General features: G+C 43.1%; 2 protein-coding genes across 3 annotated transcripts in view; one reads left to right on the top strand and one right to left on the bottom strand.

Annotated features, from left to right (window-relative positions):
* Positions 1 to 23056, bottom strand: part of Gtf2e1 (general transcription factor IIE subunit 1) — a 26729-nt gene extending 3673 nt beyond the window's left edge. The window contains 4 exon segments of the mRNA XM_026788936.1: positions 1 to 108; positions 4713 to 4914; positions 19631 to 20103; positions 21630 to 23056. Coding sequence (XP_026644737.1) covers positions 1 to 108; positions 4713 to 4914; positions 19631 to 20078 — 758 coding nt within the window. The 5' untranslated portion in view covers positions 20079 to 20103; positions 21630 to 23056.
* Positions 23057 to 24345: 1289 nt separating this feature from the next.
* The window catches only part of Rabl3 (RAB, member of RAS oncogene family like 3), a 31645-nt gene continuing 28322 nt past the window's right edge, over positions 24346 to 27668 (top strand). For both annotated transcript variants that reach the window (XR_003378366.1, XM_005344964.2), the window contains exon 1: positions 24346 to 24421. Coding sequence is in view for 1 of the 2 variants with exons in the window: in XM_005344964.2 (XP_005345021.1) it covers positions 24376 to 24421 (46 nt within the window). In the remaining variant the exon portion in view is untranslated. The remainder of the gene's footprint in view (positions 24422 to 27668) is intronic.

The raw sequence follows: 27668 nt of genomic DNA on the forward strand, positions 1-27668 counted from the left end.
TTCTGAGTATATAAGTCCTCATAAGAGGGGCCTTTGCTGGTCCATGCTTCCCGGTGGTGCCCGCCTGCCAGGCCGGCAGCCCCAGCAGTACTGGCTGCTCGGTCCTTGCTGTAGAAAAAGATTAAAGAACAACAAGAAGAAAAGTTAAGGTCTGGGCACTGAGCATGAAGGACTGCTGGAGAGAGAGCTAACGCAGTAGCAGTTTGAACAGAAGCTGCCCACTTATCCGGCAGGCATGCTTCAGCAACTCTCAGAGAGCTCTCTAGAACCCAGGGTGGAAGCTGTATGGATTACATCAGACTTAAACTCTGCAAACACTGCACCTTCTCGTGTTTGTGAAAAACCAACGTTTAGAGATTGTAACATGTCCATTAATTTGCACGGGGGAGAAGGGCAACGAAAGCCTAAAGATACTAGTCTGGCAAAACAACTCCTAGTCATATTTTCCATGAAAATTTTGTTTAAAACAAAACAAAATAAAGTTTACTGTATTTTAAAAATATTTTCCTAGTTTAACTTTAACCTAGGGTGGTTTTGTGTACGGCCATGGAAGAAGTTAGGAAGTTACTCTACAGCGTCAGACCTCAACTTAGAATTAACCATCTCCTCCTGCCACTCAGAGGACAGAGCGCTCTTCAGCATGCCAGTGCACCTTTCTGTTTCTACAGCTACACTGACTATCTGCCCCCGCCATTCTCCCCCACACAGGGGCTCTGATCTGTTCTTGGTCTGGTTTGCTCTTTACTTCTACGGCCTTCCTTGCCTGCTGGAACGCTCTAAGCCTGATGGGTCATTCTCTCTCCAATCACTGGGCTTCCCCATTTCTATGAACCAAGCTAAGTTTGCCTTCTCCCTCTGCTTCCTATTTTCCCTGCTTTAACGTTTTTGCTCTTGCTCTACACCGATTTGTCTCTAACGTGCCTTTTAGAGGTTTCACCCCACAAGCAATCATGCTTCCTGAGACACGTGCTCAGTCTACATCTCTTGTGATGCTTTCCAGTGCCACAGGTACTCTAGACCTTATGATTTCCCTCACCTTCTCTCACAGTTCTCTAAGTCATTTCCCTGCATTCTGCTAGCCTTTTGGAAGCCAGCTCATCCTAAACCTAAGCAACATTCGTCATAAGCCACTAGGAACCACCATCCTTGCTGTTCTGCTCACTAAGTCACTTTCTTTCTTCCTGGGAAAGAGCTCCCTGGGCTGTCTGTCACATGTTGAACTGAGGTTCCTCTTGTGTGCCTGTGTTCAAGAGTCTGGCTGGCTCTTGATACGTTATATGTTCTATAACTGAGTTATAGAACTCTCCGTACAACTGGGAAGAAATGCAATTAGCTCAGGACTCCCTATTTAACAGTAAATAACAGAGGGAATTAAAACAAAACATAGAAGGATCACTAGAAAAAATCATGCTGAGGGAGGCAATCCAGACCAAAAGACAAAAATATATATTTGCTTCTATGTGGACGTTAACTGTTAGGTCTTTGATAAGCAGCCTACAATCCACAGAACCACAGAAGTGAGGTGCAGAGTAAGGGATGGGAGGGTAGCAAATGTGATCTCCTTAGAAAGAGGAAACAGAGAGAGACGTCACAGGGACTGAAAAGGGAAGAGCAAACGGAGAGGACACAGGAAGGGGGGTAAGCAGGAAATCCAGAGGGACAACCAAACTAAGAGCTATTTGAGGGCTTGTACAGAAACCTAATACAGCAGAGGTTTCTCTCTCTCTCTCTCTCTGAGATTGGGTTTCTCTGTGTAACCCTGGTCTGTCCTATAACTCACTCTGTAGACCAGACTGGCCTGGAACTCACAGAGGTCCTCCTGAGTGGAGGCCGAGATTAAAAGTGTGCACCACCACCACCTGGCAGCTTCTTAAAATATATACATATATGAAAGAAGTCTAAATTGAAATCACCAAATAACAGGGGAGACAAAGCCCCAAACAGACATCTCTTGTCACCAAATGAATCTCCAGTGCTGGGAACAGGTTATCTAATTGAGTTGTTGGCCAACAGTCCCATGGAAAGTCCTCCAAAACTCAGACTATTGCCAGGGCCACTGGCTGCTCTCCACAAACTGATGGTAAACACCTATTGCTGAAGTCAACCCTGCACAACTCTGAACACGGAGAAGTCAAACTGGTGCTTATCTAGAGCCTTCGCCCCTACTGACTAGTGCTGATGGTAAGGAGGTCCCTGCATGCTGCCAGAGGAGAAAGGGAAACGCCAACCCAGCTACGAACACGGAAATCTACAAGGTGCCTGCCTGCAAGACACACTGGCGCAATGGCGGCACATGAGCTGCAAGCGTAGATGACCACTATCTGATTGGAGTTAAGGCCTACTCCATGCGACGGAGCAAACCATCAACACTGCCTTGGTTGGGGGTCAAGGATCTGAGACTGGGTAAATATGGATCTAGGGGAAAACCAAATACTACTGATCTGCTAAAGGGCCATTGCCATAAAATAACTCCTGACAACATTCTGCTATACTAACGTATCAGTGCCTTGTTCAGCCATCATCAGAAGCTTCCCCAGGCAGCAGATGGGAGCAGACACAGAGACCCACATCTGAACAATGTGCAGAGAGTGAGAGACCTTGGAGCAGTTGGTCCTACATGGGCTGCGCTGTCTCATCAAATCCCTCCCCCCAGTGATCAGGGAACTGCGGAAGACAAGGCGGAGAGACTCTAAGAGTCAATGGGGATGAAAGACACCAAGGAAACAGGTCTTCTAGACATAAGAGTACGGACACACAGACAAACTCACAGACTGGGGCAGCGTACACAAGGCCTGCACATGTCCAAGTCACTGGGGTGCCAGTGCTGAGGAGAAGGGGACACATGACCCCATCTTTAACCCAGAAGCTAATTGATAATCACTCCAATTGGTAATCACTCGCAAAGGAAAAATTAGTTTTCTCTAATGGAATCACGCTGGGTATATAAACCACACCTAAGGGCAGGCCCCATGCCTGCCAACACAAAATTAACTCAACAGCATTTTTGGAGGTATTTTGTCTGATAAAGCTTTCTCTGGGTTTTTCCCTTTCCCCTTTGTTTATATATTATGGTTTCCAGTTTTGTTTTAAGAAATTTTCTATGTATGTGAATATGTGTCTCAGTATCTGTATGTATTTCCTGTGCCTTTCCTATGGCTCTTTTTTATGTTTGTTTTGTCCTATTTGCCCTATAAATTATTTTATCTTATACTGTTGTTGTTATTATTATTTAGATGTTTATTTATTAGTTGTTATTATTATTTAAATGTTCTACTGAGAAAAGAAACACTGTGGATTTGTGTGACTGGGGAAGTGGGAAGGATTTAGAAAAAGTTGGAGGAGGAAAAACCAAAATCAGAATATACTGTATGAACGAAAATCTATTTTCAATAAAATAAATAAACAAATAAATAAATAAATGACAAAACAGAAACGCCAACCCCCACACAAATACAATCATAATTGGCTCTAGAGTCAGGAGCAGGGTGGTGGATATGAATTCACCTTAGTATCAGGAAGAAGGAAAGGAAGACAGGGCAGAACAAGAGAACACTCCCTGACACTAGTTCTCACTCAGGCAATTCAAAAAGTAATCTAACTCCTATGGGTTAGAAAGATGGCTCAGAGGTTAAAGGCATTTGCTGCTCTTGCAGAGAACCTGGGTTCACATCCCAGTACCCACAGGGTAGCTCAAAACCACCTGTAATTTCAGTTCCAGAGGATCTGACACCTTCTGGCTTCTGTGGGCACCAGACATATATGTGTATGTGGTGAACTTACGTACATGTAGGCAAAACATTCACACACATAAACTAAAAGCAAATAAATCTTTTAAAACACAATGCCTTTTCATGGCATGGTAGAACCAAGCCTGCCCAGTGATTCAAATACCACAGCACATTGAAAAAGGAGGAAGGAGCCACTGTTAGCAGTATTAACTCGCGGGTACACTATACCTTCAGAAGACTAAAACAAAATGCTGTATGCTCTCACTCATACATAAGCCCTAGCATTAAATGTTTACACATGTGTGCATGGGAGCACACATGTGGGTGCTGGTCAGAGAACTAGACAAAGTGGAAAGCGGAGAGGATGTGTGGGATGCAATGGTGTCTGTGGGGGCTGGAAGTGGAGGCAGGGGCCTGGCAGAGAAATCAGGGAGGAGGGTCAGTAAAAACAAAGCACATATGCAAACACTCTAGCAAAGCGTACATGCTAATATAAAAGCAAACAAAAATCTATAGGAAAATGCTGTATTCCTGAGAGAATTTTGGCCTTTAAAAGTTGACTACAAGCCAGGCAGTGGTGGCACACGCCTTTAATCCTAGCACTCAGGAGGCAGAAACAGGTGGATCTCTGAGTTCGAGGCCAGCCTGGTTCCAGGACAGTCAAAGCACACGGTGAAACCCTGTCTCAAAGAACCAAAAAAATTAAGAAAAATTACAAAAAAAAAAGATGACTAAGAAAATGTAAATATTCCCAAGAGGCACAACTAATTTAGGATTAGCTTCAACTGGCTGAGTGCTGCAGGCCTCCATTCTACTACATTCAGTACCAACAAATCTGACTACAGCACAAGTTAATAAGACAAGCGCAGCAGAGCTGAGAACCTCTGGGACATTCAGTCTTCAGTCTCTGGAGCGATCACTCTGGCCCTCCAAGATCAAAACCAAAGCAAGGTGGAAAAGGTCAAGGTGCACGCTTCCACTCACCTCTGCTTCAGGGCCGGGATTTCTGTGGGTTCCGGCTCAAGTATCTCATAGGCCAAGTTTACATCCTCTGTCTCCCGAAGCAATGCATAAATGGGCTCAATTTGTTCATTAAATCTTGCCAAAAGTGTGCGAGCATCTTTCTTGGGCATTGCTGATTCGTCTTCTTCTACCTCTGTGTGGCAAAAGGTACAGCGGAAAGTTCCTACGGAAAAAGTCAAATCTCAGGTCAGAAGTCTGCCAGAGAAGCCTTAGCTCCATGCCTCCACCAATGTTTTAGTAAAACTTTCACACCAAAAGTCAGGAAAAACTGTACAATGATTATCTATATACCTACCATCTAGATTCTACAATTTTCTAAAATTTCTAAAATTTCACATTTACCAGACATGTCCATCTTTATACATGCCCAGTATTTTCATACATCTCAAAATCTCATCCCCATAGCTTTTGAAAATCACAACATTTCTAATACATTTATATTTATTTTAACTTACAGCTTATTACTTAAAACTTAGTGTTTCCAAGTTTTCTTCATATATTACACATCTGGATTAGTATTTTAGAAAACGCCACATAAATACCTAAAACTAAAAGCTGTTTGTGGTCCCAGGCATTGCCATGGGGCTACTTCTTTCACTTGTGGTGTTTTGTTAAGTTTTTAACTGTGTGTTTGTGTGCGCACACACACACGTGTATGTGCAGGTGCCAGTGAGGACAGAAGATGGTAACGGACCCCACAGCTTAAATTGCAGGAGGCTGTGAGCTGCCTGAAAGACATGCTGAAAACTAAACGCCGATCCTCCTCCACCAAGGCACGGAGTGCTCTTATCCAACAGCCACCTCTTTAAGGGCTATTGCTTAGTGTTTATAAACCATTTATATTTAAAGAAATGTATTCAAAGCAATCTCAAAAGAAATTCAAGGAACTTATTTTGTTTTCGTATCCTTTACATTCAACATAGAACTGCAATGGTCTCTAGGTTCTCCTCCCCAGCCCCGGTTCCTGTACCACCCGTTATTACCCTAACCTCCTGATCTAAAGTCTATTTGATAGCTCAATCTCGAACACCTGCAAAGTAAAATCAAGGCCCTGTAAATTTTGGTCCCAAAATATTATAACCCAGTTATAAACACCTGTGGTTAACAAATCCTTCATTTACATAGTGTTGCTTCGAAAGTATGCACTTACACTTTTTAATCTATACACTAATTCTGGAAAGGGCCAGCAGAAACAAGGCTCTCAAGGAATTCATAATTTGTCAGAGACATACAGCTAATACAGGAAAATAACAGCGCCTTTAGCTAGGACTGTACCATGATGGATAGCATCAAGGTCACCCAACTAGCTGGGTGATGGGGAGGAATCAAATCAGCTCAACTATGATGCTAACTGGTGTCTTACTACCTACAGTCTGCACTACCAGACGTGCGATTCCAGTTTGGCCTCACTCCCAGGGACACGCATCCTCCTTTCCTACAGAACTACCCGAGGGATTAGTGCAGGACACATAACAAGGACTATCTCCTCCCCTCATTCCAGTAACAGAGTAAACAAAATAAGCATTTCTATTTCAGCATGACACCAAATCCTCCAGACATTTCCCAACTGAATGTTTCCAGGCCTCCCACCCGCATGGCCAAGAATAAGTGAATGCTTTGATCACTCACCGCTTCTACAACATTATCTTCTCAATTTTGTACATCTATCCCCAGTATGGGAGAGGACAGACAAGTACCTCAAAGCTAGGAGGCAGCCCAGACCTCACGGCTAGGCTGTGGTTGGTTGGTCAGAAAGACTGTCACATTAAATGTAACAATCAAAGAAGTGAATCAGAACCAAGTCATACAGAAGCCTGCCTGATAGACAGACACAAAGATTTTGGAGTCATCAGGGCTGTTGAGAATTCTCTTGTTTAGGTCTGTGCCCCATTTTTTAATTGGATTATTAAATTGGTTTGTTGATGTCTAGTTTCTTGAGTTCTTTATATATTTTGGATATTAGTCCTTTGTCAGACATGTAGCTGGTGAAAACATTTTCCCATTCTGTAGGCTGATGTTTTGTCCTGTTGACAGTGAGGTCCCATTTATTAATTTTGATTCTAGCCTTTGTGCATTGGTGTCCTGTCAGGAAGTTATCTCCTGTGCAAATGTGTTCAGGGCTATTTCCTACTTTCTCTTCTATCAGGTTCAGATACACTGAAGATTTATATTGAGGTCTTCTGTTGACTATGACTTGTTTTGTGCAAATGAGTTTTGTGATAGATGTGATAGAATTCTCAACAGAGGAATCTCAAATGGCCAAGACACACTTAAAGAAATGTTCAATATCCTTAGCCATCAGAAAAATGCAAATCAAAATGACTCTGTAATTCCACCTTGCACCAGTCAGGATGGCTAAGATCAAAAATAGAAATGACAGTTCATGCTGGAAAGGATGTGGAGCAAGGGGAACACTGCTCCATTGCTGGTGGGAGTGCAAACTTGTACAGCCACTTTGGAAATCAGTATGGTGGTTTCTCAGAAAATTTCCCGGTTCAAAACCTCAATCCACCACAAGACCCAACTATACCATTCTTGGGCATATACCAAAAGGATACCCAGTCATACCACAAGGACACTTGCTCAACTATGTTCATAGCAACATGATTTGTAATAGCAAGAACCTAGATGTCCCTCAACCAAGGAAAGAATAAAGAAAATGTGATCCATCTTACACATTGGAGTATTCAGCTGTTAAAAACAATGTTAAAAACATGAAATTTGCAGGCAAATGGAGGGATCTAGAAAAAAATCATCCTGAGGTAACCCAGACTCAGAAAGACAAACATGGTATGTACTCATAAGTGGATATTATCTATAAAATAAAAGATAGCCATGTGACAACCCACAATCCCAGAGAGACTAGATAACAAGGAGGGTTCATGGGAGAGGCAGACATCCAGATCTTCCTGGGAAGGGGAAATAGCAGAGACTAGTGTTTGTGTTGCTTTCATTGGTTTAATAAAGAAACTGCCTTGGCCTTTTGATAGGGCAGAAAATTAGGTGGGCAGAGTACACCAAACTGGATGCTGGGAAAAAGGGCAGTGTAGCAGATGCCATGAAACTCCTATCTGAGACTGACACTGGTTAGGATCTTTCTGGGTAAGCCACAACCTCGTGGTGAACACAGATTGGTAGAAATGGGTTAGATGAGGATATGAGAGTTGGCCAAGAAGAGGCTAGATATAATGGGCCAGGCAGTAATTTAATTAATTCAATTTCTGTGTGATTATTTCAAGGGATAAGCTAGCTGGGTGGCTGGATGCGGCCAGCTCCCCTTATTACAAGAGACTTTACAAGTGTACTAAGGGCAGGTAAGGATGAGAACATGAGCAACCAGGTTGGAGCGGGGAAGGGGGGCGGGTCACAGATGGGACAGAGGGGAGAATACTGAAGGAGACTACTGGAAGGGGGGGGGGGTATTTTGGGATCAGGTAAAAACCTGGTGCAAGGGGATCTCCCAGGAATCTATAAGGATAACCCCAGTTAGGACACCTAGCAATAGAGGATGTGTAGCCTAAACTGGCCATCTCCTGGGATCAAGCAAGACTTCAAGGGGAGGGAGTGGGAAACCAACTCAATTTACAGAACCTTCGACGTACAGTCTGTCCTGCCTATGGGATGTGCTGAGGTAAGGGTGGCCTAGAGATTGAGGGAGTGGTCAACCAATGACTGGTCTAGTCTGAAACCCATGCCAGGAGAGTAAGCCCACCCTGACATTGCCTGGCTGGATGACCCAGAGACCTAGGATAGAACCAAACACGACTGGAGGGAAAAAAAAGTCAATGAAATGAAGCTTAGTGATACTCTGCTATACACATAGATCGGTGGCTAGCCCAACTTCATCAGAGGTTTCATTGAGGAACTGGTGGAAACAGTTGAGGACCCACAGCCAAGCCTTTGGCAGAGCTCAGGAAACCCTGAAGAAGAGGGGAGAGGGGATTACAGGAGCCAGAAGGGTCAAGGACACCACAAGAAAACCCATAGAATCAACTAACCTGGGCTCACAGGAGCAAACCGACAACCACGGAGCCTGCATGGGATTGGCCTAGGCACACTGCATATATGTTACAGTTGTGTAGCTTGGTCTTCTTGGGGGACTCCTAACAGTGGGAACAGGGGCTGTCTCTGACTCTTTTACTGGCTTTGGGACCCTACTCCTCGCCGGCTTTAATACAAGGGGAGGTGCTCAGTTTTACTGCAACTCGATGCGCCCTATCATTTTTGTTCACATCCATGGGGGACCTACCTTTTCCTGAAGAGAAATGGAGGAGTGGGTTAGGGGGTAGGGACTGAGGCAGGATGGAGGGAGGAACTGGGGGTAGAGAAAGGAGGGGAAACTGAGGGCAGGATGCAAAACAAACATAATTAAATCAATAAAAACGATGATGATACAAGCAGAGGGCAGGCTGGTGCCTTTCTGTGTGGAAGTTTGACTAAAACACTGGTGGACGTATGGAGCTAAGGCTTCTCTGGAAGGCTTCCCACCTCTGACCTGAGACTTGAGTTTTCTAGGAACTTTCCACTGTACCTTCTGCCACATAAATACCAAAAACCAAAAGCTGTTGGTGGTCCTACGCAATGCCAAAGGTCTATTTCTTTCACTTGTTTTTTTTTAAGAGTTTATTTTTTAATTGTGTTTGTGTGTGCATACATACACATGTATGTGCAGGTGCCTGTAAGGCCAGAAGACAGTAATGGACCCCTGAGGCTTAAGTTACAGGATGTTGTGAGCTGCCCGACAGAGATGCCCAAAACTGAAGTCAAGTCACGTTACAGAGAACACACAAGCCAGATCGTACAATGAGAGCAGAGAGAAGGGGAAAGCTACACAATACTGGGGACAAAGTTGACGATGATAGGATTGGCAAGGAAAGGGGTTATATATCTGTTCTCACAAACTATTAAAGAAAGCTACTTTAAAAATATTCCCATGTATCCATCAGAGGCAAGTCTGTATAATATTGTCCAAGCTTGACATATATGGAAAAAAAGGCTTAGAGATAATAAGTTTACTACATTACATCTTGAAAACAAAAACCACTAAACCTTGATTCAAAACACTCTGCTTCCAAAGACTACACTCATTGTACCACCTGAATTACACACCCCTTCTCCAACATATTGTCTCTGCCAGCTCTAATCTAACAAACTTGCCCAGAGCCACTTGCCTTGGCGCTAACATGGAGGAATGGGATGTCTTCCTTTAAAGGCAAAGCTGTATAAACTATTAAACTAGGTAACTCCTTCTAAAAGTACTTTTAGTTCTCTTTGATAGTCTCTGTAGATGACCACCTTCAACCTGTCATCTTAGGTCCTATGTTGGTGTGGGTGTTTTAGTTCAACAGGTATTTAGGAGCTGCGGTTGACCTTACCTTGCATGGCTTATTCTTGAATCCCTCACATATACTGTATACATTATGTTAATATGGAGACAGGAGACAGCTAGGAATAGTCAGAGACAATGAAAGCTGGCACACCACTAAGAACCTCTCTGAAGTCCTTACTTGTCCGCCTTTCAGTTCTGGTTGACTCTGAAAACCTGGCCCTGTATTATTTTCCCATGTAGTTATACTAAGCACTCTTTTTAAGTAGGAAGAGAAAAAGGAAGACATTGCATTAAAGAGTTTAACAAGCATTAAGTGCCCATCACATGGCTGGCATTTACTTAGCTGACCGCTAACCTATTATGTTTGCTAGAAGGATCAAAGTAAATCCAGTTGCAAATAGGCATTTGAAGTAGGGAGAAAAAGATACTTTTACAAATAGGCATCTCAGAACCATTTTAGGACCATTTATTTGATAGTACATCAATGTCCTAGCTCTGTAATGAAGGTAAGTCACACATCAAAGAAAATGGGAAAGGAATTTCTATATCATTTTAACTTTCCAAATATAAGAAAGGAACAAAACTGAATTTAGAGTGGAGAAGGGTGGAGATAGGGATTTCTAACAAAGGGGTAAAAGAAAAACCACCAAAAAGGTCAATAGAAGTTGAGACAGGGTTTCTCTGTAGCTTTGGAGCCTGTCCTGGAACTAGCTCTTGTAGACCAGGCTGGCCTCAACCTCACAGAGATCCGCCTGCCTCTGCCTCCCGAGTGCTGGGATTAAAGGTGTGCGACACCACTGCCACCCGGTGAGACACAAGATCTCAGTGCTGAGTACACGCTGGGCAAGGCCTGCACCTTGCCTGCCTCTCACAAGTTACTCACTGTAACTGACACTACCCATTGAGTATTCGGCCATTTGTGTTCAGGAAACATTGAACACAAATAAAGCCAAAGCAAAAAACCTGTTTTCCATCCTTCATTTGACAATGGAGTGCTTGGGATACCCATAACCAAGAAAAGGGGCACCAATAATAAATGATGACACTCGTAGAGGCAGCAAAACTGAAATCCCCAGACAACTACTGAAGATGGCATTCCTCCTCCAACTACAGACAAACAAAGGGCTATCTACCCGTCCGTGCCTCGCTGTCAAACATTATCAAAGGTGTCCATCAGACTGAGATACCATTTAGTCATTTTTCCTTTACTTTTAAATTTAAAAAAAAATTAAAAATTTAAATTTTTTTAAATTACAAAGATTAAATTTAAAAGTCAAAATAGGCCCAGCTACTCTGATAAAGTGCAGTGCTGCATGAGTCATCCCCAAGCAACCCACATCCTCGAGGCTGGACAGGCAGGGGGCGATCACATGACTACTGCACAGAAGCCTGGACCAAAAACAGTAGGTCTGATGTCCTCACGGCTTTTCCACATTATGCTTTCCTAAATCCAGCCAACCCTATTCTGAGCTATCTTCCTGGTGCTCATATTCTACTGGCAGGCAGTCACGAAAACGAAATATCAACTACAGATAAGTATTATGAAGGGAAAGAAAGAGAAGCAGCAGTGAGAAAAGGGGATACCGCTTTATTTCTCATACAGGAATCCAAGGGAGTCACCTCTGATACGCTGTCATGGCCCCACAGCATCTGGGCAGTGAGGATGGTTCTTGCGAAAAGGCAAGGAAAGGAATCCCTGCTGCTCACAAGATACAAGACAGCTGCTGGGAATGTGAACGAGGGGCAAAGTCAGTCCCAAGCCTGGAAGACCTTCTGACCTCTGATGGACTGACCTTTCTGAGGACAAGGTTTTGGGGCATTCCAAGAGACAGCTGCATGACCTGGCCTGCTCTTCAGGCTACACTTACTTCTCCAAAGCACTATCCAAGCTTTAAGAGTTCATTTAGTGCCGGGCGATGGTGGCGCATGCCTTTAATCCCAGCACTCAGGAGGCAGAGGCAGGCGGATCTCTGTGAGTTAGAGACCAGCCTGGTCTACAGAGCTAGTTCCAGGACAGGCTCCAAAGCCACAGAGAAACCCTGTCTCGAAAAACCAAAAAAAAAAAAAAAAAGAGTTCATTTAGGGGGATACATATATCAAAATATTAAGTCAAATATTGAAATCTCAAAAAGCCACCTTTTATTATATCTGATTTTCAAACTACTTTCCTAACATAAGTGGCTTCAGTTTAATTGAATATGGGAAAATAGATGAAAAAAATAATTATTATCTAACACACATAACAGCAACATAGTTACACGTTTCATAATTAGTGTACCTATCACCAAAACTAAATTAATTCATCCCTTAACAATTCATTGTAAAGCACCGCAAAAATAAATATGTACATAAAAGGCAAAAAGTCAGCAGAGGCAGGCAGAGCTCTGTGAGTGTGAGTTTGAGACCAGCCTGGTCTACAAGAGCTAGTCCAGGACAGGCTCCAAAGCCACAGTGAAACCCTGTCTTGAAAATAAAAAAATAAAAAAAATACAGTAAGTTTAGCTTTTTTTGAAACTGAGAAGATCTTAATATACTGATGATAAACAAAATACAATCCCTACCCCCAGGCTTTTGTCCTCCTGCATATGGACGTTTATCTAGCCTAACCATCATCTATTCCTAGGTTCTGGAACTCATTATAAAGAGGCGAAGTGTAGCACGCCTGGGGGAAGAATAAAAAATAACGGGACTACAGTGCTTAGATGACTGCTAAAGCTTGAATACATTTCCTAAGTTAGGCTTCAGTCAAATTCATCTCAAAATACAGCAGGCAGGCAGAAAGTCTGAGGTGTTGACACATCTGAAAGACAATAATCAACTGAATATCAGGCCAGAATCAAAACCAGAAAGCAACTCTTCACATGGTAGCTAGAGCGTATGTCAGCATCAACATACAAAAATAAATTCTAAAACTAGAGCGCTCCGTGCTGGAGAGTTGGCTCAGAGGTTACTAGCATTGGCTGCTCTTCTAGAGGCCCTGAGTTCAATTCCTAGCACCCACATGGTGGCTCATGACCACCTGTATGGGATCTGATGCCCCCTTCCAACATGCAGGTGTACAAGCAAAGCACTCATACATAAAATATAAATCTAAAAAAAAATAGAACTATCAAACCGTCAAGATCAAAAGCAGGCATAGTCACAAATGACATAAATCTCAGCTTTCAAGAGGTAGAGGCAGGGTTGGTCTACATTGCAAGTTCCAGGCCAGCCAAGGCTACATAGTGAGACCCTGTCTCAAAACAAGCAAACAAAGGATCAAAACCAGCAGAATTTGGGTGCTAGAGCAATGGTTCAGAGGTTAGAAGGAGTTTCTGCTCTTGCAGAGGCTGAATTGTTGGCAGCTTTCCACACCACTGGGTGGCTTACAAGCCCCTGAAACTCCAACTCCAGGATAGCTGATACCCCCTTCTGGCTTCCTCAGGTACTGCATTCATGTGAACATACTCCATCCCATACACAGGCACATATACAAATAACTAAAAATAAAATAAATCATTTAAATAGTAGCAAAATTTTAAAATAAAAAAACCTAAAGATTTGGGTTGTCCGTAACTCTTGTGCGTGTGCTTATGCATGTGGTTGGTGTATGTGTGTGTACTTGCAGATGCACACACCCATGTGCGCAAGCCCACATTTACACTGATGGAGAAAACGGCATTGGCTAGTCTTCTCTACCACTGCCTAATTCCCCTGAGGGAGTCTTACTGAACCTGCAGCTTAGCTAGGCTAGATGGGCTGTGAGTGCCCTGGATTTTCCTTCACCCTGCAATGCTGGGTGGGGTTACAGACATGCATGACCAGCCCCAGCTTTTACCAGGGTGCCTAGGATTTGAACACCAAGTCCTTGGACTTGAGCAGCAAATGCTCTCCCCGATTCCTCTCATTCTTCTAATCTGCAGCTTTTCGGCATAATTTTCTAATTAATGCATCTTGCACACAATTTTGAGACTGAAAACTCAGCAATTGAGCAAACGATTCTAGATTTCTTGAGTTTGTGTTTTGAGCATTTCAGGAACTGCAAACACTGCTTACAAGAAAGACATCTACTGCTCCGAGCAGTGAGGGATGAAGACAGGGAGAAGTGACTCACCCTCTCAAGGCAAACATTAACATATCTGAAACTTTCACAAATGTCGGACCAGAGTTTAGATATCAAGTTGACTTGGATATTCTAAATTACTTCTAACTCATCAGCAGAGAAGGTCTAGCCTCACTGCTGGCTTTGAGACAGAATCTACTCTTTAGCCTAGGATGGCCTGGAACTTACTAATTTAGGCTAGCCTTGAACTTGAAGCAATCACCCTATCTTGCTGGGATCACAGGTGTGAATCACTATGATCAATTACTATTGGCTATTTTTGAACTATTCATAACTAAAGATTTTATTTAGCTAGTAAATTCTTCTTAATACTAATTCTAAAATTGATTATATCTTTCCCAAGGAACCTGAGAAAATGGGCTAAATCCCCATGAAGACTCCCACACCCCTCCCTGATATTCTGTGCAGAGCATCCCAGCAACCTTCCCATCCCTAGACCCGTGACTTGACTTCACAGATGTTGCAAATCCAACAATACAACACAGTCATGCGGGTGTGGCACCCATACATTCAACACTGACGACTTACCTACGCCACCCTTAAACAATAATGTTAAGATTTTATTAAGTAAATGTATTCCTTTAAGAATTTCTAATTACGCCGGGCAGTGGTGGCGCACGCCTGTAATCCCAGCACTCGGGAGGCAGAGGCAGGCGGATCTCTGTGAGTTCGAGGCCAGCCTGGTCTACCAAGGGAGTTCCAGGACAGGCTCCAAAGCTACAGAGAAACCCTGTCTCGAAAAAACCAAAAAAAAAAAAAAAAGAATTTCTAATTACATACATTTCAAAGTTTACTTAATATGAGTTTCTGTGGTCTTTAGGTAATAATAAAGGCTTCCAACATATTTCTAACTCTAACACTCAAGAATTTTATTCCAATTACGCCACATAAGCATTTATAGAAGTAAAAAACTACATTCTTCTGGCAATATTCTTACTACTGAGAAAAATTTTATCAAGAATAAAATGTATATATACAAAGAAATACAAAGCATCCTATTTACAATAGAGGGCAAAAAACAAAGTAATCATGCTATGGCAGAGAAAACCAGACCCATTAACCATACTTTAAATGCTATAAAAAGAAATAAGAGTTTGGTACATTAAGCAACCAAAAGACCAAGAAATAGTCTAGGCTTCCATCATAAATATAGGTAAAATACAAAAAGGCTGATGGTTTGGGTGATTTCTTTTTCTTCCTTCTTGAAAAACTTCTCTGAAATTACGGGTGCATATTTTTAAATTAAAAATGGAAAACATAAAGCTATTTCCATTTCAACTAACCCTAACATATAAAGAGAATAACACATGTTGCTAAACTTAACTCAGAAGTGCCATTAGCTACATCACATGTGGCTGAGAGTGTTAAGATAGAAATGCTGAGTCTATTTGCATTGTTAGAAAGCTTGCTAAATCTAAAACATGCACTTAGGAACCACAAGATGCTGTGCTGCTGAGCTGAGGGATCTCATGTCATGTCTGTTTTAATTATATAACCTCCCCATATTTCTGGAACTGAAACAGCTATTTTTGTCTGATTAAACTTCTGAAGCCCAGAACTGGTGGGCAGAGACTACCAAGCTTGTCCAACCTGCAGCCCACTAACCATATGCTAACTATGAATGCAGTCCAATAAAAAAAAATCATAAACTTACTTAAAACATCTTTAGGGTTTCTTTTCTGGTTTTTTTTTTTCTTTTTTGCAACTGCATTGCACATGAACTGTGTGGATGACCAAGTTGTGTTGCTTGTTAAATGCTGACACTTTAAAAATTACTCCAAATGGGAGGTTAGAGGGGAAGGCTCTTCATAGACCAAATATTTACAGCTGGACCCAGGAAGACCAGGATAAATGGCAAAGATGGAGAAAATCTACAAATCTGTAGGAAAAGGATAGGTGGTAGAGAAAAAGTATACTATAGTATGAGATCACTGGCCTATACATGAATTAACACCAAAATAATCCTTACTCACTGAATACAGAACTCCCCATGCTCCTGGGGAGTTCATCTAGGAGTTGCTTCTTTTTGTTCATTAGCTAAGAGCTGCCCATATATTTGAGTTAAGAACTTTTTACCAAAAGTATCAAAGTATGGAAGGCTCCAATCCAATTACTGAATGTTACCTGATGGTAAAATAAACCACAGTTCTACCTAGAATTGCTGAGGACAAAATAGAAAGAGGAGCTCTCAGGTGCCCATCTTAGCTAGTGGATGACACAGGCCTCTATTCCCAGCACCTAGAAGGTAAAGGCCGGTCAGTAATCAGATCACTCTCAGCTACAAAGCCAGCTCAAGGCCAGTCTGGGCCACCTGAGTCCCAGTCTCAAAACCTAACCAACCGACAAAAGAAGCCCTTCAGTCATCTCCATCATCACACCAGAGACACCATTAATCTCCAGGATCAGCCTGCAAGTAGTCCTTGATTGATCACAGATTTTCAGTTATGCTAAGTCAGGCTGCACCAGGAGCAAAAAAGCCACCACCTGAGCTTTAGCGCAAGCTTTTCAGACGCTCTGTTCTCGAGGACATCAAGAGTTAGTGGCTCTTCCTGCTCTCCCACACAGCTCCCTACATTCATGCTGCCTATCACCCTCATCTGGAAACAAAGTCTCTTCAGACTAGCAACAAAACGTTCACCTCAGCTTTAGTTTTCTTTCAGAAACATCTTTTCCTGCCTTTATTCACTATCAGCTCCTTCAGGCTAATAACCCTCACTATACTTGTAAATCAAGACAACTTTTCCAAAGGCTATCTGCTGACTACAACTCGTTTCATCCACACTAAACGTGATATTCAAAAAGCCGCATGAGTTAATTACCTATAAAAGTTTCACAAAAATGAAATAAGACTCAAATGATGAATAAATGCAGAAGCATATTGCTACAGATTAACTTTCTGAGATGCTCGACACCATCTCTCACTGACATCCAGTGCAATAAGACAGACCACGGTAACATCAACAAAAATAACAAAACCAGAACTCCAAACTGCTGTAAGAAACCTAGCAGAGTAAATGACAAAAATCCCAAGACTTAGCTAGCCTATTTATGAAGAGCTCCAGGTAAATTCTAGAAATCCCTCTGGTATGCGCAAACAATAGTTAATTAGATTTTCAGATGGTCAGGATCCCATAGCCAAGCACTGTACCTCTGTACCTCACATCTATGATCCCAGGATTAGGGGGCCTGGCGTAGAATTACCAAGAGTTCAAGGCCAGGCTGTGTGAAATAGTGGGCTCCTGATCATCTCTGGCTAGACCGTAGACTCTTGTCTTGAAAAGAGTTCTCCTAGTTAGGTGTGAGCCTTTGGATGGGAAATGTCTCCCACAGGCTCAAGTATACTTGACTTCCTGCTGACTATTTGTGGAGGGTAACCTTTAAGAGGTAGACCCCTTGCCAGAGGAAGTATGTCACTGGGGCCAGACTTGGAAAGTTTATAACATCAGCCCCTGACAGCTCCCTCGGCTTCCTGCAGTGTAAATGAAGCATAGTATCTTCTTAGCCTTGCTGCTCCAACCGTATGCCACCATGCCGCCTTCACCATTACGGACCCGCCCTCTGGAACTGTAAACTAAAAGTAAAAAGTCTTCCACAGTCAGTTTCGGGTGTGCTGCCTTATCACAGCAACAAAAAGCAACCAATGCATGAGGCAGGGTGGTAACCGGCTGTGATGCCAGCACTGGGGGGAGGGGGCGGGGGGCAGGACTGGGGAGACTGGGACAGAAGATCAACAGGAGTTCAAGGTCAACATAGAGAGTTCCAGCCTGAGCACACAGGGGCCATCTTGTCTCAAAAACAAATGACAATCAAAACAAAAAACACAAAACCTTCTCTCCTAGATAAAATGTGCCCACTAAAGGTAACTAGACAAAACTAGTCCAAGTATTTGACAAAAAATTGTCTCATGCCTAGTTTAATTTAAAAAAAAAAACATTTAACCCAGCACTTTAATGTTTCTCATATTAATGCCAGATATACTGTATTTTTGGAAAACACGGTTCATAAATTGTGTTAATGAAAATTCTTAAAAGCACAGTATCTGATTAAATGAGGCACATCATATATGCTATTAACAACTCTCTTCCATTAATTGATCTAAATTATTGATCCATTTGTTAGATTAAATTATTTGGTCTGGTTAATTCTCATTTAATCTTTTAGGTCTCAGCTATTCCTCCCTCTGGAGACCTCCCCCAAATACACTGCACATGTCCTAGTTACACAACTCCTACTGGCAAAAGGCACATCCATTAGCAAAGCATTTAAACATATTGTGTCATATGTGAAGGACTCTGGCCAGCCAAGGCCTGGCAAACATGGCAGGGAAGGCCTTGTCCCTCTCCCCCACTCCCTCTGCCTTGCAAAAACCCATTAGATTCAGGCTAGCCTGAATAAGGTCTGTTTCCTTATTTGGCCACTTCCTCCTCGTAAGGCTGACTACCAAAGATCAGCTATCAAGAGACCCCTTTGGCTCACCTAATTAAGACGCCCAATTAAAATTAAACACCTTCGAAGTAACAAGGGATTCCCCCCTTTACCTTTATAAACTGCCATTTTCCAAGTGCTACGTCTGTCTCCTCTCTATTCCCTTTCCTCTCCCCCCCACCTCCAGTCTCCTATCTCCCTCACCACAACATCCTAGCCCATCCTAACACAGACCTCCCCTTTTCCTCCTCCCTCCTCTTAAAAGTCACACCTGCGCCGGGCGGTGGCAGCGCACGCCTTTAATCCCAGCACTCGGGAGGCAGAGGCAGGTGGATCTCTGTGAGTTCGAGACCAGCCTGGTCTACAAGAGCTAGTTCCAGGACAGGCTCCAAAACCACAGAGAAACCCTGTCTCGAAAAACAAAAAACAAAAAAACAAACAAACAAACAAAAAAAAAAACCAAAAGTCACACCTGCAAGGTCATTTGTGGCTGTTTCTGCCTGAGTCAGGAAGCAGGCACTTTTCTTTCCCGCTTAATAAAGTATCTCTCTGTGAAAACAGGCGTTTGGGTTTGTTTTGTGCTTAATCTGGGGTCTGAGAGGGAGCCCCCCTGCTGTACAGAAGTCTCCTTCAATATGCTTATAAGCTTGCCTGCCAGTGATGGACATAAATAGACATTAAAATAATTTGCTGAAGAATGAGGTCACAAGTAAAGTCAGAAGAGCCTCAAAGTGGTAGAGAATCAACCCAGAGATTAGGCCGCAGCAGTAAACAGGGCTGGGGGATTCAGGAGTGCCATCAGTGGGAGAACTCCATCCAAAGTACACTTCCGTGTGAAGGAAAAGGGCAATGCAAAAACTCCTCAGAGTTGTAAGCCAACCAGCCAAGACAGCAGAGCTGTATGCTCATTCACACTGACCTACTCACTCCGACAAAGCCGACGATTGGCTTACAACTTAGAACAATTACAAAGAACGAGTAGACATCTTAGTTTACTTGGTTCATAAACAGGGTAAGTCTCACCTGTCATAGGGTCAAACAGCTGATTAGCTTCTAGGTCCGTGAAAGTACTGCAACAGACAGGACATTTGAAGGAGGCCCGATTGGTGGAATTTCTCTCATCCGTCTCAATCCTCCTCCTCATGTGGTCCAGTTTGTACTTGACGACATTAACAAGAGTGCGATAGTTGATGAAGTAGTAGTTGTGGCGCGTGGTTTTCCCATCTGCAGCCGTCTCTACCCTCATTCTGCACTTGATGAACTTGTCTCCCTTCAAGTTATTCAAAACAGACCGAAGCTGCTTCCGATCAAACTTGAGCAGCTCCAGCATGTCCTCTTCTTTCACACAGGGGTTGCGGATCAAGATGTCCAAAGCCAACACGTGCTCAATGCCGTAGAAGCCCCGGATGACATACTTGGCTAGCCGTTTCAATGCTGCTGGAACCTCGGTGAGGACATCTGGGTCTGCCATCTTCAACAGCAAGCTTCAACTTCAACTGTATGGATTGGGGTGTGGTGATTAGTAGCATGAGGACATGATAATCATTTTAATCTACAACCACCTCTAACCGGTAGCTGTCATTGTTCTTAAAGCACCACAGAAGCATTCAGACATTGTTTTAAAAGATTTCTCACACTTCAGTACTTAACAGAAAGCCAGGGTCTTCCTCTATAGCACACAAAAGACCACACCTAAAAAGCTTGACATAATCCTTAAACAGTTACTTTTATGATCAACAGTGTGCTGGATTCCAAAACACTATATTATTTCTGACAATGATATATTACATCAGCAGCACTTTATTTCACCAAGAGAAACAAGAACAAACAAAAACCTCTGAGAGGGTTCACTATTCTTAATGGCATGCTCTCTAGGAATGGCTAGAAATCAAGAGATTCCCAAATTACCCTAGACTTCACTTCTTTTCAGCAAAATTTTCCTGCTAAGATTCAAGAATGTTTACATAGTAACAGTTCCACGATGAAGCCACGCAGTAAGAACAGAATAAGCACATAAGTAACTTGCCAGTCGAGATGACAACATTAAGGACTATCATAACTGAAGGAAATTAATGCTAAGATCCAAAGTGCTTTACCAGCTTGAAAAGTTAAATCTAATTATTAAGTAAACACCTTCTAAACCTTAAAAAATAGGAAGAAAAAGAAGGGTGGGACCCCTTTAATATTCGGTCCCTCGAAGAGCAAAGCAGATGCTGACAGTATCTATCTTCCAGGCCACAGCTCGGAAAGTTGTCCTCTCCAAGTCTCTGACGTGACAGCGCCTGAGCTGTGGACTCAAGTCAGAGAGGCTCCATTTCGGCTGCTGTCTGAGGCTGATCGAAGGCTCACACAGGCTCAAGCCATGCTTTACTTGGAAGGAAACGGGTGCTGTGATGAATGAGGACGTTAAGTGGAGCCTAAGAGGACGTGTTAACTAGGGCTGCTTCCACATAACTCTGATATGGCCGGACTGAACTAGCCAGGCTCTCCGCAGACTACAGCCAGCATTTCTGATTATACAGAAAAAAATTAATAGACACCCCGCTGAACCATTTCTATGAGCATCACATTGTTAACACCAGTTTTCAACTGAACCTTTAATTTGAACTCTGAAGTAACTGACCCTACTGGATATAATGCTTCTTTCTGTAAGAAATAACATCTGCAGTACTACACTATAAAATCCTAAATAACCAACGCATACACTTTTTATGGGGAGGGGTGGTTAAAGTCATACCTACAATAAAGGAAAAATTAGGTTACAATGTCTACTTTAAACCACAGTACTGAGGCATAACCATATACACTGGAGATAACAAAGTAGTGCCTAGACTCACTAGGTTCAAACCTGCAATTCCAGAGCCTCGACGTCACCCTAGATGTTTAGCGTCACCCTAGATGTTTAGGAATGTCTGGATTCATTACCAAATCAGAACCACAGCACAGTATCGATACATTTTGATCACCTTTCCAATTCTGTCTATATTGTGTACTTAAAACCAGATTTTGCTTTTTCTTTTACCTGCCCAGTCACTGACAGAACAGATGACTTCAGAAACACCCAAGGCCAGATGGAGGCCATCGCGCTAACGTTTTCTGTATTGCCTTCCATTGCTTTGCTCTCCTCTGTCCCCATTCTCACACGCCCTAAGATTCAGACTGTTCATTCTCAACTCTGTAAAGCAGAATCAGTTAGACAGCATTTTAAGCATACTAACTATCCCTGGGCCCATTCCCAGGAGCCTTGCTTCAGCTAATATAAAAGAGCCAGATTAGGAATGCCCCTAATTTTAAAATCCCTTTAGATCACTCTAATAAGCAACAAAGTCCCTGATCATTACTCCAATTTGTCCCATGGCTAGTTTGCATCCTGCAAAAGAACACCCTGCATGAAGAGGTCCCTGCACTACTCGCTGTTCGGCCTGGTTCCTCTGTGTGATGGACTCCACCGGCTTGAACATCAGTGCAAAGGGGTGACTCACATCAAGGCTTTTCTGGTCAACAGTTTGAAGCTTTGAAATCCCAGGCCAACTTCTTACTGTTGGCCCCGGAAAACCCACAGCCTTGGTTTCCTCACATATGTTAATTAAAGTGCCTTTCTCACACAGTAAATGTATGAATTAAATCAGACCTAACATGTTCTGCTTCTGGGCTGGTATATGGGTTCAACTGAACAGAACCAACTCCCCCATCTAACTTCTTCCTACGCCAGTGAACTGGTGAGATGTAGCTGGTGGCATTGTGGCTGTATCAAGCGCTGTAGTAAGAAAACCTAAACCAAGGAAGAAACAGAAGAATTGCAAGGACAAGATGAATGAAAACAATCAAAAGGAGCCAACAATATACTAGGGGAAAAAAATCCCAAGTAGCCGTTTCAAGCCATTGTAAGGAGGGGAACGCATGAGAAAGAGGTAACCTCACGTTCAGAAGCCTGACTCGGGTGAAATACTTGCTACTCCTCTGACGACACACACAAGGGAGCTGAACTATGAAACTGGAGCTCAGGCGGGCTAGCTAGTCCAAAACTCTCAAATTTTAAATCTTCCTGCCTGACCAGGGCCTTCACTCCTTCCCCAATCAAGACGAATCTAGCTCTGAAACTGGCAGCCATTTTGGAATGTTTAGAACATTTTATGAAGCAGTTGTCCACATATAATATAAAAATGCAAATAAACTTCAACGTCCAACAACTTTTGAAAACTGGAAATAAGTGAAAAAAAAAAAGTGAGCCCACATTTCGAGAATAGTTTCTACAGCAGCTGACACCTAAGAAAGGAACTAACATCTCTGCTCCATGAAGCCTTCTTGGTGTAATGCTCTTATTTTAAAATTCTCCCTCTTCACAGTAAACAGGCATTTCCCAACTTCACCCTACCCAGTCTAGACCTATATTCTAATTGTACAAACATTTAAGAACTGCCAGGCTGTAGTGATGGACGCCTTTAATCCCAGCACTTGGGAGGCAGAAGCAGATCTCTGTGAGTTCAAGGCCAGCCTGCTCTACAAGAGCTAGTTCCAGGACAGGCTCCAAAGCTACAGAAAAACCAAAATAACAACATCAACAACAATTAAGGATTACTGTGGCCCAGGTGTAGAGTTGGGAGAAACAAAGCTGAAATCCCTCTGTTTTTGCCATAGTTAACCTCACATCCACACACCGGTTCCCTCAGCCCTCAACGATAAGCCCAAAGTTTTCTCCTCAAGGTCTTTAGGCTTTGGGTCATGTTATCTGGTCCTCCCAACCGTAACATCTAATGCTCTCCTTCGCATTTCCTCATAATTTGTACAGTTTCTACCTACATCTCTAGGACCAGAAACTTCATCTTGTTCACCCACGCTAGCACCTAGCATAAACTACTCAAGTACTTAAATCAAACTTTCAAGACATCTTCCGGGCATGTATCCTGCCAGCTGCCACAAAATTCACTTGTTTCACACCCGCATCCACAATAATGACAACTATAAGTCATCCTTTTCTTTTTAAAACCTGTCACTGCTTTAAGCAAGGAATTACGAAGTTAAATTTGTGACTTTTTGAAAAAAAAGACTTGGATGAAGAGTGGAAGATAAAAGAACAAAGTGGTGCAGGACGCCTGGTTTGTTAAGACTATTTCAAAATACTACTTCCCAAGTTCTAGAACTTGGATTCCACGAGGCCTCTACAGTTTTTGTTACTGTAGTTCACGAACTCTCCATCCCTTCGTCCTGTGAGGGGCCCGTGCGGACCCAGGTGCCCTCCTCCAGCTGTGCTCAGGAGCGTCCAGACTCCGACATCCCACCGGGGGCTCCCGGACCGCAGCCGACACCTCCGAGCCCGTCCTACCCGAGGTCGCACGTGGGCCGCTCCAGGGCAATGGTTCTTTGCAAGATTAAGAAGAGGACCAAGACAAGAGGGTGGTCGAGGAGAGGGGACTAGAGAAGGCGGGGACGGACAGGAGAAAACCATGAAATACCACGCCAGGTCGGAAACCGGGAACAAGGATCAGGGAATAAGGTTTACCCAAGCGGATGCTCCAACACTCCCACTACAGCCGCCCTCGGCACCTCAACTACCGGCTTCAACCAGCCCACGCCACTTGCGAGACAAGGACAAACGCCTAATTCCTGCGACCAGTTTGGAAACCACCCGTTAATCCGCACGGAGAACCTTTCACTCAAACCACTCATGCTCTGAACGACCAATGAGATGGTAGGCCCTGCCCTCAAACCCTGATCTGATTGGCTGGGAATCCAGGAATGGGCGTTAACCTCAAGGAAATCGTGGCAAGATGGCGTCCCTGGATCGAGTGAAGGTTCTGGTGTTGGGAGACTCAGGTGAGCCGCTTAGCCCACGTCTGGAACTCCCGACACGCCCGAGCTACTGGATACTCCCCAGTCTTCGCTGCTTTACCCCCAACTTCCTAGCGTTTGGGTTCATGGCTGAAGTCCTTCCCAAGACCTTAAAACTACACTTCCCAGAGGACTTTGCTCCTTTTGACGACGTGGCAGCGTGTTGGGAGGTGGGGGGCGCGGAGCCCGGGTCTTTCTCTGCTTTTGATTTTCACCTCGTCCGTCTCCCAGGCGACCCCGGGCGAGGGTTCATGTTGTCAATTCCTTTATTGCTCTTGTTAGGCAGACAAAAGTTGATATAACCGCCCTTTCAGGAAATTTTGTTCATTAAGTCGAATTAACACTAAGAATACTCTGACACGTATTAATGCCTTTAATTCTAAAATGAGACCTTTAACTCCATCCTACAGATGATAAAAGTGAAGCTAACTAGTGTGAACCCAGAGTCGTAAGCTGTAGCATGCAATGTGATTTATTTTTTTTAAATGGTAGTCACGATTTCCTTTTTCACTTCCTGGTTCTCATCTGATAGTTGAATACCTATTAGGTTTTGAGATGTACGAAATTAAAAAAAAAAATTGATAAGGGTCACACTATGAAGCAGCTTAATGCTAAATACAGTTTAATTTAGTGTCAAAATAGTTTTTATAACCTGACCATTTTATAATTACTATTGAAGTCTATATTTTCCTCTCCTGCCTCATAACTTGTCTCTTTCCCATTTCCAGATCTCAAGAACTTGAATGCACCCCAGCCATGCATTTTATAGATGCGCTTTTAAATGTTGGTGCTCTAAACAGACATTTACTGGATGCTTGGGAATAGAGAGGACATATACCCCCAAAGAGCTGACCTATTTAATTCTAAGACTGAAATCAGTCTTAACTCTCCCCCATTGTTTTAAAAGTTTATCTTTTTGTAATTTTTTATTTTGGAGATTACAATTTAATTAGAACGTTTCTTCATACCTTTTCTTTCCTCTAAACCTTTAAATTTACCCCTCCTGCTTTTATTCAAATTTGTGGCCTCTTTTTTCATTAACTATTATTGCCCGCATATCAGTATTTGCATATACATGTATATTCCTAACTATAACCTGTTACGTCCTAATCATGCTGCTTGTTTATATGTGTTCAGGACTGACTGACTGGCACTGGACAAACAGCTTTACCCTTGTCTGTAGTTCTTGGTGTAGGGGTGAGGCCTTGAGGGTTTTTTCCCTGTCCAGTGTGGTGTATTCGTTGGTGTCATCCTTGTTCAGCTCCTGTTTGGGCAGTCATATTGGCGGGACTTCATGGGTGTAGCTTCTGAGATCACTAGGAGTCACAATCTCCCAGCAGACTCCTCGATCCTCCGGGTCTTACAGTCTTTCCACCCCTTCTTCCGTCCTGTTCTCGGAACATTATTATGGCGTGGGAGTGTTTTGTAGATGTATCCACTGGGACTGGACTCCACAGCTCTGCAGTTTGCTTGGTTGTGGGTTTCTGTAATGGTTTCTGTCTGCTGCAATGTGACGTTTCCTTGATGAGGGGCAAAGACTACCTTTATCTGTGGGAAAAAGGACATCTGTTTATAGATTGATGTTAACGTTCCAAAGTTCTTAAATAATTAGTTAACCACTCGCTATTCCCGGGATGCCATCTGTTCTTACTGTTGAGAGCTTTGCTTCCTTTTAACTACCACCCAAAGAATAGTTCATAGAGAGCTAAATAAACTATGTGATATTAATACATGGAGATATTTGTCCTCATACAGTTAAGCCAACTTTGAATTCAAGCATATATCAAGATGATAGATAACTAAAGCCCTCGGTATGTGTTGTCTCAGGTTTCTGTCCTGCCCGGTCCTGCAGTCATTCAGTCCCAAAGAATCACACAGAGGTCTACATTAGTTATAAATTGATTGGCCCATTAGCTCAGGCTTCTTATTAACTCTTATAACTTATATTAGCCCATAATTCTTGTCTGTGTTAGCCACATGGCTCGGTATCTTTTTTGGCAAGGCAGTCATAGCTTGCTTCCTCTGAGGCTGGGTCACAACTGCAGAAAGAACTTTCCTCTTCCTAGAATTCTTGTTGTCCAACCTCTACATTCTGCCTGGTCGCCTCACCTATACTTCCTGCCTGGCTACTGGCCAATCAGCATTTATTTAAAATATAAGTGACAGGGCACAGACCATTGTCCCACAGCAGGTATGCCTCCAACACAAACCTATGTGAAAGCCCCCAAATCAACAATATGCCCAAAGACTGTAGATGACAGGCACTATGCGTAAGGATAATGACAAAACTGATTTTGTGTGCCCTCAAATCTTAAACATGTGCAAGAACTTGTATTCAATACCCAATATCACAGTATGACACAAAAGGTCATAGGAGTTAGTAGCACTAAAACCCATTATTAGTTAAATGAGCAGAGCACATCAGTAGAAAATTTGTAAAAAAAACAGGAAAAAATGATTTGTAGACATGATCATAATGTAGATCACTGTGGATTTTTTAATTACTTTCCACAAAGTTGAGAACTGAACCCAAGTCTTTTCTGCAAAAGCCACAAAGGCTCTTAATGGAGGAACCATCTCTCCATCTCGTCCACCTTGCGTTGTCATTGTTTGGGGGTGGCCGTGTTTGAGACATGGTCTCACTATATAGCACTGGGTAGCATAGAACCAAGATGGCCTAGAACTCACTGTGTAAACCAGGCAAGCCTAGAACGCAGAGATTCACCTGCCTCTGCTCCCAACCTTCTTTTTAAGATGAGGTCTCCTCTTGGCCTAGAGTCCCTAAGCTAAGGCTGTCAGGCTATCAAACATCAGGGATTGCCTGTCTCTGACTCCTCAACACTGGCATTACAAGCCTGTGCCTCTGCCTGGCTGTTGTGTGTCAGTTTTGTGGATGCAACTCTGGTTCTCAAGCTTGGAAGGCAAGCGCTGGACCTCAGCCAGTTTGTATTGTTTTTAAGTACACTATGTTTATGGTCACAACATGTTCATAGAAAACCCCTTATGGCCAGGCAATGGTGGTGCACGCCTTTAATCCCAGCACTTAGGAAGCAAAGGCAGGAGGATCTCTGTGAGTTCGAGGCCAACCCGGTCTACAAGAGCTAGTTCCAGAAAACTCCTTTTGGTTGGCAGTAGTGGTCTAAGGTAATTTTTTCTTTTTATACTTTCTCAGTTGTTGGGAATACAGTTTTCATAATAAAAAGTAAACATGAGCCGGGCGGTGGTGGCGCAC

The sequence above is a fragment of the Microtus ochrogaster genome, chromosome 2 (assembly GCF_000317375.1).
Source record: "Microtus ochrogaster isolate Prairie Vole_2 chromosome 2, MicOch1.0, whole genome shotgun sequence".
Taxonomy (NCBI): Eukaryota; Metazoa; Chordata; class Mammalia; order Rodentia; family Cricetidae; genus Microtus; species Microtus ochrogaster.